This window comes from Cibotium barometz, chromosome 3 (genome assembly GCF_041138505.1).
Source record: "Cibotium barometz isolate CiBa-2024 chromosome 3, ASM4113850v1, whole genome shotgun sequence".
Classification (NCBI taxonomy): Eukaryota; Viridiplantae; Streptophyta; class Polypodiopsida; order Cyatheales; family Cibotiaceae; genus Cibotium; species Cibotium barometz.
In genome coordinates this window covers 9,335,306-9,350,795 of record NC_141048.1, presented here as the reverse complement: position 1 = coordinate 9,350,795, position 15,490 = coordinate 9,335,306, and the positions used below count along the sequence as shown (strand labels likewise).

Here is a 15,490-nt window from a genome sequence, read left to right as displayed (position 1 = left end):
TCTAGATAGTATCCATATTGTGCTGACTAAGATGAGAGATAGAAGCGTGAAACATACATGAACATACCATAGCTCTTGAGCAGAGAGAGAGAGAGAGAGAGAGAGAGAGAGTGCCCAAGAGGTGTCTCAATACAAGAAAAACACAACAAACTACTCACTATCCAGATTATAGGTATGCCAAAATTCTAGAATAAGGGACTTTTAAACTTCATTCGTATAAAACCAACAAACTACTCACTATCCAGATTATAGGTATGCCAAAATTCTAGAATAAGGGACTTTTAAACTTCATTCGTATAAAACCAACTAAGCCTATTTACTCAATAAAATTGCAAAACTATACTATCTAGACTAAGAGTTGTGGGTTGTATTTTTTTTATTTTCGTAATGCTACGTTTTCTTTAATTTGCAATATGTTGTAATTTTCTTAAAATCTTACTATATATATTGTGATTTTCGTATCCCTAGGGTTAATAATTTAATATTTAAATTTATTCAACACTACTGTACCTAAGCAACTCACCAGTTTTGAGCAGGTGAACATCGTGACAACAGCTCCTGAGTGGATGAGAGACAACCTTTTCTTAACTGAACATCTTTAGGTTTTGGATTGCTTCTTACATGCTATGCCGCCCTCCCGTCGCTCAGGTGAGTGAGTAGCGGAGAAGATTAGGCAAGTATGTGTTAATTATGTATCGAAGAAGATCGCCCACATATGTTTTGTTTAATCTCCTTTTGTTTAAATGCTAATTTTTGGGAGGGGAGTGTGGTCCAGCGTAAGTATCGAGCGTCCATGGAAGGCTTACTTCGCAGATCCTTCCCACGGCTGGGACAGCCCAAAGAGTCAAGTAAGTGGGTTCTCCCACAGAAGGTTGAAACAAGCTGTTAAAGGCAAAATGGAAGACGAGCTCTTCCCAAAGCGTGGCTGCGAGGCTACACGAACAGTGGTGGTGATGGTAGACGCTTAGCTTAGAGAATGCACTCCTTTCTCTGGAAGAAGGGATGCTTCCCCAGCCTTCAGTTCCCAGCCTTGTGTACATCGTCAGCCAGTACACAAAAGAGAAAAACCTAGCCTATGCTCTCCGCTTGCATGCCTACATGTCCAGAAGTGGGCTAGAAGCTCATCGATCACTCGGGAACTACCTAGTCTCCATTTTGGTGGAAGCTAGGAGCATGTGCATTGCTCAAAAGGTTTTTGACAAGTTGCTGTCCAGGAGTAAGTGTTCTTGGAATTCTCTCATCAACGGTTACATCAAATGTGGGGAGTCAAGGCGCGCTCTCACCATGTACCAGAAAATGCAAGAGGATTATCTACATCCGACTGGGTGTACTTTTGTTGCTTTATTGAAGGCTTGTGCTAACCTGAAAGATGTGGAAAGAGGCCGCAAAATACATTCTGAGATTGTCACAGAGGGCTTGTTGAAAACAAACCAATTTGTTGGCAATGCATTGGTCGATATGTATGCCAAATGTGGCTCACTTGCTGTAGCCCAGGAAGTGTTTGACATGCTTCCGGTTCGAGACGTCGTCACATGGACTTCAATGATTGCAGGATATGCACAACATGAGCGTGGTGAGGAAGCACTGAACTGTTATCAACAGATGCAATCGGACGGTGTCTCTCCAAATGCTTTCACATTTGCTTGCAGCTTGAAAGCTTGTGGCAGCATTAGAGCCACAAACAAGGGCAGAGAAATACATGCTGACGTTGAAAGAACAGGGTTGTTAAAAACAAACCAATTTGTTGGCAATGCATTGGTTGATATGTATGCCAAATGTGGCTCACTTGCAAAAGCACAAGAAGTGTTTGACATGCTTCCTGTTCGAGATGTAGTCACATGGAATGCACTTATTGCAGGATACACACAACACAAGCGAGGTGAGGAAGCACTGAACTGTTTTGACGAGATGCAATTGGAGGGTGTCTCTACAAATGCTATCACTTTTGCTTGTATCTTGAAAGCTTGTGGCAGCATTGGAGCTACAAACAAGGGCAGAGAAATACATGCTGATGTTGAAAGAAAGGGGTTGTTGAAAACAAACCTATTTGTTGGCAATGCATTGGTTGATATGTACGCCAAATGTGGCATGCTAGTAAAAGCACAGGAAGTATTTGACAAGCTTCCGGTTCGCGATGTGGTCTCATGGAATGCACTGATTGCAGGTTATACAGAACATGAATGTAGTGAGGAAGCACTAATCTGTTTCAAACAGATGCAACTTGAGGGAGTCTCTCCAGATGCTATCACCTTGGCTTGCAGCTTGAAAGCCTGTGGCAGCAGTGGAGCCACAGACAAGGGAAGAGAAATACATGCTGAGATTGCTAGAAAAGGGTTGCTGGAAAGTAACCTTGGTCTTGGTAGCACATTGGTGGATATGTATGCCAAATGTGGCTTGCTAGCAAAAGCACAGGAAGTGTTTGACAATCTTCCAGTTCGAGATGCAGTCACATGGACTGCACTTATTGCAGGATATGCACAACATGAGCGTGGTGAGGAAGCACTCAACTGTTTCAAACAGATGCAACTTGAGGGTTTCTGTCCAGATGCTATCACGTTTGCTTGCAGCTTGAAAGCCTGTGGCAGCATTGGAGCCACAGACAAGGGCCAAGAAATACATGCTGAGATTGCCAGGAAGGGGTTGTTAAAAACAGACCTTGGTCTTGGCAATGCGTTGGTTGATATGTATGTCAAATGCGGCATGCTAGCAAAAGCACAGGAAGTGTTTGACAACATTCAAGTTCGTGATGTTGTCTCCTGGACTGCACTGATTACAGGATATGCTCAGCTTGGAGAATTCGAAAAGGTTCTCTGTATCTTTGATAGAATGAGAGGAGAAGGCAATAAGCCAGATCCGATCACGTTTGTTAGTGTTCTCAATGCTTGCAGTCACGCAGGTCTGGTAGATAAGGGCCAGACATATTTTGAGGCCATGAGCAAAGACTATGGCATCATTCCAACTCTTGAGCACCACACTTGCATGGTAGATCTCCTCGGTCGTGCAGGTCAACTAGACAGGGCGGTAGCAACAATGAAGAAATCACTGTTCTATCCCAATATTGTGATGTGGCATGCTGTGTTGGGTGCTTGTCAAAAGTGGGGCAATGTGGAGCTTGGAAGACAGGCATTTGAACAAGCAGTACGATTGGATGAAAAGGAAGTTGCAGCTTATGTTTCTATGTATAACATCTATGCCAATGCTGGCATGCTGGATGATGCAAAGAAAGTGGAAGCAATGAGAGTGAGAAAACGATCCAAGACATTGTTGGTGGACTGACACTGGTGGATTTGTGTGTTTGTTTTTGGTTGGGGATGCAAAACATCCCCGAAGCAATATTATCAAGGCGAAGTCGGTAGAGCTTTCTCTCAAAATGCAGGAGCAAGACATACATGATGCTGAGAAAGAAAAGAACTGTAATGTGGGCATACTGAGAAGTTGGCTCTTGCCTGTACCTTAATCAGTATGCCCAATGGAATACCCTTACATCTCGTTAAAAAACGTATGCAGGTTTGTAATGACTGTTACTTGGTTAGGACATCTATATCAAGGATGGAGAAGACAATTATTCACATCAAAGATGTGAACCGCTTCCATCATTTCCATGAAGAAAAGTGTAATTGTGGACACTGTTGGTGAGGGTAGTAAATCTGTACACATCAAATTTAGTTGTAAGAGAATCTGGATAGAAGTGGCCGTCTACTATGTCCATTTCTGATGTATAAATAAATTTCCACATTAAAGGGATTGATTTCAGCATTGATTTAATGAAGGAGAGAAAATTGTACACTCAAAATTGTCTCTCTCTCTCTCTCTCCGATATGCTACCTCCATAGGCATTGACACAAGTTTATAGTCGGTCATTCCAAATGCTATGAGGATCTCTTATGCATACTACTACTATTGTTGTGATATGAAGGTCTTATCTGTCTCGTGCTAGATCTCAATCCTCAAATAGAAATGCATAAGATTCAAGTCTGTCATCTCAAACTCACGGCTCAACATATCTATTGTCTGTTGGATCATTTTTTCATTCACCTGTGATGTTTAAGTCATCTACATATAGGATAACTAAAGCAATTTTGCCATGTCTATTTAGAACATACAAGTTAGCATCAGAAGCACTTATAGTAAACCCAATATTTTTGTAAAATTGGTCTATCTTGTGATACATGTCCTTGGGGCTTGTTTTAGTATGTACGATGTCGTCTTCTTTTCAACCTTGTAAACTTTGTATTGTGATTCGAGCATCTCAAAACTTGGTGGTTGGTTGAGCTACATATACGTCTTCTTTGAGATGTCCGTTCAGAAATGTTGATTTGACATCCATGTGAAAAATTGGCCACTATTTATGAGCAGCCAAGGAAAGTATCGCCTTGGTAGTTGTCATGCGAGTCGTGGGAGCAAAGGTTTTAGCAAAGTCGAGACCCTCCATCTGTGAAAATCCCTATACAACCAGCCCAGCTTTGTATTTTTAAAGTGAGCCATTAGCCTTATACTTAGCTTTCCAAACATATTTGGTACCATTTACCAAATATGTGAAAAAATTGGCCACTATTTATGAGCAGCCAAGGAAAGTACCGCCCTGGTAGTTGTTATGCGAGTTGTGGGAGCAAAGGTTTCAGCAAAGTTCAGACTCTCCACCTGTGAAAATCCCTATACAACCAACCTAGCTTTGTATTTTTAAAGTGAGCCATTAGCCTTATACTTAGCTTTCCAAACAAGCTTTTCACTTTGGATGTGCTAAGGCTTCGTCCAAGCTACCTGGCTCCTCACTGTTCTCATTATCTCAGCCATCAAGGCCATGTTAACAATGAGATCAAATGCTTTTCTCCGCTCCTCTATTCTCCTTGATTTGTATGGTCCATCCGCTGCTGTTGAAGATTTTGGCATCTTAGGTACTGGGTTGTTCTTATCAAAGAGCTGCCACTTTGGAAGTGGCTTTCCGTGTAGTGCCGCAGTAGGCTAGTGTGGTGTGTGAGAGTCTTTATCCTTTGAAAACTCCTCCTCCTTAAGAGAAAATACGGCTGGTGGGTTGGGATTATGGTGGATTATTTCTCTAGCTGATGATAGAGTGGATGGACCTGTCTCCTCCATTGCTCCTCACAAACACCACATCTCGACTGGTGACTATCTTCTTCACTTCTGAATCATAAAGTCGACAAGCCTTTGACTCTTGGTTGTATTCAAGAAAGATAAAGTTCTTGTTTTTGGCGTTAAGCTTCTTCCTGGATGCATCTGGTATATGCACATAACATTCACATTCAAATGTTTTGAAATGAGACACTGAAGGTTTCTTACCAAAGTAGGCCTCTTGTGTTGTGATACCCTTGAGCGCCTTTGTGTAGCTCTGATTGAGGATGTAAATTGATGTGCTCACTACTTCAGCCCAAAAAGTGTCTGGTATAAGCCTTTCCCTTTTAGCATGCATCGAGCCGTCTCCACGATGGTCCGATTACGGTGTTCTACAACACCGTTTTGCTGAGGTGTGTGAGCAGTGGTGAGTTGGCACTTGATGCCATTATCCTTGTAGTATAGCTATCTAATTTCGTTGAAAGGAATTCTCCTCCTTGATCTATATGTGGAACTTTTTCACCTTCTTTCCTGTCTCATTCTCCATAAGCTTATGCAACTGTTTAAACTTGCCAAAAGCTTCAACATTATCCCAAAGAAAATAAACCCACATCTTTCTACTGTAACCGTCAACTAATATCAGAAAGTAAGAAGATCCTCCCAATACACTACTAGACATCTTACCACCACAGGGATTAGCATGTACTAGCTCTAGAGGAGTCTTTGCCCTCTTACTGCACTTGCATTGTTGCTTGCCCATCATGCAAGCCTCACATGGTTCTTGCAATTCAAAAAATGCAGGCAAATCAACCATTATTTCCTTTTTATGCATCTCCTTTAGCACTGCAAAATCGGTTCACTCATGCTAAAGCTTGCTTGTGCTCTTATCTGCAATTGTCTCCTCTGTAAGGGCACTCAGCTCGTACAAATTGTTGCGTCTTACTCTTTTTCCAAGACTAACTTGCCAGCATTATCTAGAATTTCTACTTTAGTTTTCTTGAAGCGTACTTCAAGCCCACGATCTATCATCGTAGCAGCAGCTTCCTCTTGATTTAAGGTACATAGAGCACGTCTGACAACTTTTTCTCTTCACCTGTAGAGCTGCCAAAAAAGAGATGGCTCTAGACTCTTCGGGTTGGATATTTAGCATTATTCCCAAAATAACAGCACTAATGGATTCTTATAGAGGCTTCCAAGAACTTACCAGCCCTTTTTATTGGTCATGTTGTTGTTGTTAAGTGACTCCTTTCTCTTCCATGAAGACTTCAAGGTGTCGTTCTTCTTGTCGACCTACTTCTCTTTGTAGTCTTTTGATAGTGTAACCCTTCTTTTCACAGTAATAGCAGCTCCCTTGAAACTTCTTCTTCTGTGTATTCTTCTTCTTGTTCATTAGAAGATTCCACACCTTTTAGCATTGGCCGAAAATGCAGCAGCACCACCATCGTGGGGGTTTAGCCGCATCTCCTCCTCAAGCAACATAGCACTAAATAATTCAAATGATATAGGTGGTACTCTAACTTGAGTGTGTAACCAAGTCATCGCACTTTTACGAAAGAATTTGGATGCACCTCCGGGCTAGTTCCTCACTAGTCTTTGTAATCCCTATAGCAACCATTTGATCCCACATATTTTTGACCCACGTGATAAATGCTTCAACAGCTTCTCCTTTAGCAAACTTCTCAGCTATGATTCTTAAAGTTCTAAATCATGGTTTGATTTCGAGTCTCATATTGATTCCTTAGTAGTATGGTCCAGGCCTTTAGAAAGTGCACTCTATTGTATTGTTTGTAATAGGAAGTTTATTAGCACTGCCTTACGGAAGTGCTCTCTCATTGTTTTTTTTTCAATGTAGTTAATGAAGAGTTAATAATTGGCTAGCTGATTTAACCAAGTAAACTATTAAAAAAAACCATGTGATTATAAATGATGGTTAGGGATCTGGCTGTTTTGCCAACCCCATTGGTGTCACTCTGCTTTGCTCATATCTTGTCCCGCTCCTTTGAAGTCAACAATACGCCACACTTGTTGCTAGCCATTAATTAATGGCATGAATTTTCCGCGTCGCTATGTTCATCTTGTTGCTTTTTCTTGTTCAATTTAAGGGGAATGTGTCTCCAACCATGGTTGAGATTTCAATAAAGAGGATTTCCCCATCCTAGGTGCCAAGCTTCTATGAGAAGAGCGGAGATCAAGTCCACATCCAAGTTGTCTTCCCTCAATCAGCATCATCTCATACTCAAAGTATTACTTGTTGTATGTCTCTTGATAGATTTTTGTAAGGGAAAGTTCTCCTTTTGCAATTTGCATATCAAATGGTTTCATATAAGCGTGCCATATCCTAAGCGATAGAAGGTTTCCTGAAACTGTGCAATCTCAATAAGAAGTGCTTTCGCATACATGTGCTATGTCCTATACATGCTACTTGTATAGAATTTCCTCTTCTAAAAAAGAATCCATTTACTTTTCTGGAAAAAATAATAATCCATTTAAGGTTCAATTAAATAATGGGTTAGAGCTAATTAACAAAGACGTGAAGCACTAACAGGGATAAACACTAAAAACGTGTGAGGGCTTGCTTCATTCTTCACCTTCTAGCCATAGTATAGCCTAACTCCTCTTCACGACACTTTCTTGAAGCCCACAATTGGTTGCATTATTTCAATGTGTTAGGCCACACACCCCCTTGCCCACCCACCATGCGGCCAATTAATACTCTAAGGTATAAACCCCTTTAGGGATTTCACCTTAATTATTCAATGAAGGCATCCCTTAGGCCTTTCTAATACACATTGACTATCCCAAGTATTGGTTAAGCCCTCTAGACTCCCAATTACGTGTGTGCCCCTAGGGGAATCTCGTCAAGATAGGACATGTAACACTTCCTCCCCCTAAGAAACGTTTACGTCCTTGAAAGAAATATTAAGGAATCTCTTCATTAAAATTACTAACCTTCTCCTTCCACCTAATATATACTTAGTGATGTCTCAACAGAAGAGTCATAATCGCCCCTAGTGTGGCATTTCCCAGCATTCTTGACATAAAGCGGTCATTTAAAAACAGGTCATAAATATAATTTCTAATGAACTCTCATCTTTCCACATTGTTCCATATCATTTCTCGTTATTCCACATTCTTTTATATCAATTCACATTGCTTAATCCACATTCAATCATATGTATTCCCATCGTCCAATCATCCATTCTCATCCAATCACAATATATTACATCTCATCACATCTATCCTCATCACATCTCATCCATTCTCATCTACCCATATCCACATCACATCACATCAGATCCATTCACATCAGATCCATTCACATCACATCTCATCCATTCACAACTACCTCGATCCACATCACATCATATCACTTCCATTCACATCACATCTCATCCATTCACATCTACTTACATCACATCCATTCACATCACATCTCATCCATTCACATCTATCCCGATTCACATCACATCACATCACATCACATCCATTCTCATCACATCTCATCCATTCACATCTATCCCGATTCACATCACATCTCATCCATTCACATCTATCCCGATTCACATCACATCACATCACATTCACATCTCATTCATTCACATCTATCCCGATTCACATCACATCACATCGCATTCACATCTCATTCATTCATTATCACCTGTGATAAACTACTAATATTCTTTTCCCATTCATCTTGAATTTTCAAGTTTAGAAACTATTTTTGTCTAGCTTCTTACTCATAATTTACGGTAGATTGTTAGACATTGTTACCTACAGTAAAAAAGACTTACCAAATAGTGCTTTTGCAATTACTTCTAGACTTAGCAAACTTGCAATTACTTCTGGACTTAGCAAACTTGCAATCGCTAACAAAGCAGTATCGTATACTATAATTGTATATAGAATAATCACTCAAACATATAACCACACCAAAAACTTGCAAATCTTAGATTCTCTACACATATATTGTTTTGCAACAACCAAATTTCTACTGTAATTTTGCACCAAACAAGAAATTGAGCATACATAGTCACAATGGACACTTGCACACAGTGCCTGTGGAAAACTTACAAAGCCAAAATGGGATCTGAAATGCCCCAAAATGTGCAAAAGTATACTTAATATAGTTAATTGTGCACTTCTTCCTTCACCACCTAAGAAATCACACACAACAGGGTCTTCTTCCTTCACCACCCAAGAGGATGCCTAAAATTGAGATAGTGAATTCCTTGTCTGCATCTAGCTCTAACAACTTCTCAAAGATGTTTCTCCAAAATCAAAGAAAGATAGGGATTTCTTGCCTCGAGCTCTTCAAACAAACCGACGCTTTGATACCATGAGAATAATGTAGGGGGAGAGGATGAGCTTGAGCACTTTGCAAATAAACACACACACATGCACAAGAGAGATGGATGGTTGAATTTTCTTCTATTCTCTTCTCTTCTTTATAATCATAAAACAAAGAAGTAAGAGTATATACTATAAGAGAAAGTACATACAAAGGTTGGTCCCACGACTACATGAGTGTTTAGAGACAACATATGTACTCTCCTACTAGAGATGAATGGTTGAATTTTCTTCTATTCTCTTCTCTTATTTATAATCATAACATAAAGAAATAAGAGTACATATTATAAGAGATAGTACATACAAATGTCGCTCCATAGTTTGAACTAGACTACATGAGTGTGGAGACAACATGTGTACTCTCCTACTAGAAGAGAAAGTACTCTCCTACTATAAGAGAAAGTAGTCTCCTACTAAGAGAAAGTACATACAAAGGTCGGTCCATAATGTGAACTTGATTACATGAGTGTTGGAGATAGCATATATACTCTCCTATTAGAAGAGAAAGTACTCTCTTAGTATAACATATAAAGGTCGGATAGTGTGACTACATGAGTGCTAGAAACAACATATATTCTTGTATAATTTATCATTGTACGGGTTCAAAATTCAAAGGGTAAGCATGTAGCCAAAGTGTGTAACTGTGTGTGAACACTCATTATAAGTTTACTAGTGTGTACACACTAGTACACTCATAATGAGTGTACTAGTGTGTGTTTATGTGTGAATATCTTCTAAGGCTCATATTATGTGTGTGTGTGGTAAAGCAGTGATGTCATAGGTTTTTTTATGTGTCACTATTCTAGTGTGGTGAGACCTTGTCACTGTTAACACTCATGGTTTCCTGCACTCTCCTAGGTGTAGTATCCACTTTAACCATGTTCACAGTTAGATCATGTCCTCTTGGAGATACATTTCTTCGCTCTCTCTTGCAACTCTTATTGATGTCTGTTACATCAGACATAACAACATGCCTGCTTGTGATGCCCAGGTGTGTTGCAATAATAGTAGGTTAATCATGCTTCTCTTTGACCAAACCTTCCACCTCCTCCTCTTACATAAGGGTGGTTATTAGTGGCCACCTGATTGATGTATGGTGGCAATTGTTGATAACATTGTTGCCTCTCTGTTGTCACCGTAGGATTCCTATTCCTAGTATTATAGTAGTAGATTTGTGTGATTGGCTAGCAAGCAAGGGGAAGTTATCACTCCTCCTTTTAGTAGGACCTTGTTTTTTTTACTTTGTACACTAGACATCTGTCCTTGGTCCAGATCCATTTTTTGCTAGAAATCCAATGAGTTTGGCTAGGGCAGCCTTCATTTCTTCATGAACATCCATTTTTCTTCTTTCCTTTCTTCTTTTGGGGCATCTGCTTCAGAAGGAGATGGGCAATCTTTGAGCTGGTGCCCAAACCCCTGACATCCGAAGCATCTGTTCTCGCTTCAAAGCTCTTCCCTTTGCATTCTTGAGAGAGCCGAAGTTCCTGAGAAAGTACTTTGAGGGAAAGGTCTTCCTTTATTTCTGAAGCTTCCCATCTCCACATTCTGGTTAGGACCTTGGTGTCTCTTTGGAGGCAGAAGATTGGAAGAACTTCCCGATGTCTGAAATCTTTTGAAGGATGAGGGAGATGGCTTTAGCGGGACTTTCACGATGAAGGCTTTGGCAAAGTCCTTCGCCATTCTCACAGCTTTTGCCATGGACTCTGGTTTGGCATTCTTGACCAGTGTGTCTAAGGGTTCGTTCATTCCCCGAATGAACCTGGCCATGAGTTCCTCTTCATCTAGAGGTGGTGAATACTTGAGTAGAAGAGCGAATGCATGGTGATATTCTTTGATGGTTTTGCTCCCCTGTTTTAGTTCTAAAAATTCATTCATTTTGGTTTCTAAAAACCCAGGGGGACAAAATCTCTTCCTCAAATAGGTTTTAAGGTCGTTCCAGGACTAAGTATTTCTGTTCAGATGGTTGGTGTCACAATGGTTCCTCCATGATGCCACCCTGGCTGTTTCCACAAATTTTAGCCTGGCAAGAGCCATTTTGCTTCTCTCATTGTAGCCTGTGATGTCAAAATATTCTTCCATAGCTTCCACCCATTTCTCCACAGCCTCGCCCAGGTTCTCCCCTTCTCCTTTGAAGGGTCCTGGCTGAGTTTTGTGAAGAGCCTTATGGACGTCGGGGTCAATCTTTTCATCTTCAGAGAGAGGGTCTGGCTAACGGCCACGGTTTCCTCGTCTCATGATTTTGCCAAAAATGATATATTATTAAATTTTTATTTTGATATTGTCCACGAGATCCTATGACTTAAGAGGTTTGGAAAATAATTTCTTAAACAAGATAAATGATCTTATTGGAAATCTATGACATATGTCTGGTAACAGATTTTTCTTTATCGGTTCGTCCATAAACAATCACTTATACAGTAGGGAATTTTTTTCTAAAAAACGTTTCTTTATTTATATAAAAGTTGCAATATGTACATAGAGCAGCTCGGCTCCAGAAATCAAAATCTCCTCGGGAGATGCATAAGACGGTGGTACTGGGCCATAGCCATGCCCTGATACAAACGTTCCCTTACTACCAAGGGAGCTACTATCTTCTCCTTAGGAATAAAGCAACTAAGGAGTCTGTAGATTTGGCATGAAAGTTTGAAATTCTGAGGCATTGAATGATATAAAATAACACCATGTATCACTTTCAGCTTCATCAAAATCATTGTTAATGAGAGGTTCTGCCTCAGCATCGCACGCTGGCCGCAAGAGGCGTGGACATACTGCCCTACAAACCACTTGTGCTACCGTCTCTCTGCTGGGTCAGGAAAATATAGATCCTCGAATTTCATGCAAGTCTTGCTCGACTCGTTCGAGTTGTAGCGGAAGAGGTGAGATGCTCAAAGGTGAACGAAGTCATGTCTTGTGACTGGGTGAGGTCGGGAACACCAGATAAGTGTGGAACTTCCATCTATAAAAATAATTCCTTGATTAAAATTTCTTCAGTAATGAAGCTTACGAAATGAAAATACAATATGAAAATGTTTTTTTGAGTTTTTATCAATTTCTGTGATAAGAGTTTGCTTATCCTTATTAGCCTTCAACAAAGCTCTGATACTAGCTATGAGATCCCTGCCCCCTCCGCGGTACCTTGCCGGGGTGGCGGAAGCGACGTCGGCCTCCCGCCGTGCGGGGCGGGGATCCACACTCGGAGCCTCGTCCGCGGATGTCCGGGACAAGAGGCTAGCCCGGGCGGTTCCTCCGAAATCGGGATCGGAAAGACTCCCCTTGCCCGGAAGGCACGGGCGATTCCTCCTTTGTGGGAATAATCTTCTAACGGGGGAATTACTCTAACGAGTTAAAGTCTTGACTAGTTAAACTGATCTGACCGAACCTAAAGTCACATGGTCAGATCAAGAAGAGACTTGCACTTGGTCCATGGAATCACCGCTTTTTTCCTCATTTACGAGGCACAGTCACGCTGATCCCCTCCCACAGAATAAGGTCTTCTCAGGATTTAATCTAATTAACGTAACTAATCATATCTAGTTGTTTCACAGGAATCCTTCGATCCAGCCCATGGGTTACACCCGACCACTGTATTGGTGGGATTCCTTTATAATGATTTGGTTGTGTTTTTACCCGGTTAGCGAGGAAAAGAGTTCCTAGGCCCCCTAGCTGGCGATTCATACAAAAATTAAGGTAGGTATACCACGTACACACCCAATATGAAATTGCCATTTATAACAGATTCGAGTGGCTTTAAAAACAATCCTTTAATAGAAATCATAATATTTTTGATCATCATTTTCCAAAATTCTGAGTCCATTGTATTACAAAATGTGTTCTCTGGACTCTCTGTTGAAGACCAACTGGCCAACCAACGATATCCAATATCAAAATTTGGTTCCCAAAAATCTTTCCTTTTAGTCCATCAGAAATCTTCCTCGACTTACGCATGGGTGTCCTAGCAACCGCGAGCCCGTGCATCGCCTGGTCAGAACCCTCTAGGATCCTTCTTAGGTGTCTTAGCACTTCACTCAGGGACTGCTTCGTCGGTCCTCGCCCATTGTATCGGAAGCACACCATTTTAACTGTACCGAGGCTGGTCTCAAGACCTCAGCAGGCTTTGCCACGAGTGACGTCCCTTGATGACTCCCCGCCGAACCTCCTCTTAGTAAAACATATGCCAAATGCTTCTTCTAGCATTCTGGCATAAAACAGTCCTTTGAATGAAAAACAGAGGTTCCAATGCAAGTAAAACTCCAATTTGAGATTGGTTCCAAAAACCCCTTTTTCCATAATTCCCAGTTTCATAATGAGGATCCTTGATCTCTGATGAGGGTAATCTACCCATCATTTTGTCTGTTTGTCCAACTAAATTCTTGGTGAGTTCGGTCAAGGAAAAACTAGTTTAGTTCCGGTAGTCTATTTTTTGTGTTTAGGAACTGGAATTGTTCACGAAGTTTTTGCTTGATTCAGTTCGAGAGATGGACAAGTAGGTTTACTGTCCGTCCCTCTCGCGGTCTAACCAAATTTATTCAGTTTAGTTCTAACAAGGATTCCCTTCAGATAAACATCTAATTTTGGGTAAATATCATCTTTAAGTCCTTAACTCTAAACCTGTGCTAATAGCTGTTAATAGGTTTTAATAATTGTGCTAATAGCTTTTAATAGCTATGCTTATAGCTTTTAATAGATGTTGTTAAGTCCTAAGTTCTAAAGATATGCTAATAGTTGTGCTAATAGCAAGAGCTAATAAGCATGCTAATAGCTGTTGTTAAGTGCTAATAGCTATTGTTAATAGTTGTGCTAATAGTTGTTGTGTTAATAATTATAGTAATAAATATGGCACTTGTGTTTAAAGTTGTATTAATAGTTGATAATAGTTGCTAAATGTTCTCTACTATATTGTTAGCACCTTTACCTATAGGAGGGTATCACTTGAAAGTGGCCCAACCAGGTCTGTTTGCGGCCCACTCAAGAGCACACTTGAATCGGCCAAGAGAAAGCTGAATTGTTGTGGGGGTGTTGTGGTAGGCCATGTAGCTCCCAAGACTGAGGATGACATGTGGATGGCACAAGATGACACCACCTGCATGGATGCTCAAGAAGAGAAAGAGGCAACCAAGGTGGTCTGAGAGATACACCTTTCTACAAACAACCAAGGATCTCGCGAAGCAATTAGGGCTTCTATGGGGCTATGTTTTGTTGGCAATTGTACTGTGGTGAAACATTTTGATGTAATGTAACATATTCTCATCTCCTCTATAATGGACATATAGAGAGTGTACTGTACTAGACATGTGCAATGATATATAATGCAAAGCTTTTTTTGTGTTAATAGCTATACTAGCTATGTTATGACTTGCTCAAAATTGTTAATAACTACTAATAGCTGTTAATAGATGTGTATAGGTGGGTTGATAAGTACTTTTGATTGACAATATTTGTTCACCAATTGATTGACACTTTTGAATGCTAGACTGAAGCCAGAATGTAAAATATATTTAATAACCAAAGATGAGTTTACAGCTCCCATGGCATGCTGTTGTATACAGTTTCAAAGACCTCGAGTGAGATCATATACAATCCCCTGGCACCTTGAATAGGTGTCATAGGAGTTTTAATACATCTAACAAGATGGGAGTATATGTAGACCACATGCTTTCTACTCAACAGCTTGTAACAAGATTCCTCTAGCTTCTTATAAAAGAGTCGCTTCAAAATGTAGGACCCTGCTTCAATTTTAATTACCCCAACCGTCCTCCTCATCTACTCTAAGTTGCTCCTTTGTACTTGTGCACTTGATCAAGTAGAATTTCATGCCTTCTTCATTGCCCTCCTCAGCATTGACAACAAAGTTATCTCCTATTTGGAGTGCTTCGGTTATGCTTCATAATGCCCTTCATATGTAGGCCCATCAAATTCTTCATCACTATTTCCATTGTCAGTTGGAGTTATCTTATGGTAGCTCTAGCTTGTCACATGTGTTTTGTGACTTCATCTTCTCCATTGATCGTGCATGCATGTACTACAGTACAAGAGAGTTGTCTATATGAAATTGTGGAGCCATCTTGTTTTGAGT

At 40.5% G+C, this 15,490-nt stretch overlaps 1 protein-coding gene across 1 annotated transcript; it reads left to right on the top strand.

Annotated features, from left to right (window-relative positions):
* Positions 1–511: 511 nt before the first annotated feature.
* On the top strand, positions 512–3,753 carry LOC147639683 (pentatricopeptide repeat-containing protein At3g63370, chloroplastic-like). Its single transcript, XM_086772709.1, has 3 exons — positions 512–648; positions 776–3,281; positions 3,401–3,753. The coding sequence occupies exon 2, from the start codon at positions 1,003–1,005 to the stop codon at positions 3,274–3,276; it is 2,274 nt and encodes a 757-aa protein (XP_086628835.1). The 5' UTR covers positions 512–648; positions 776–1,002; the 3' UTR covers positions 3,277–3,281; positions 3,401–3,753.
* The last annotated feature ends 11,737 nt before the right edge of the window (positions 3,754–15,490 follow it).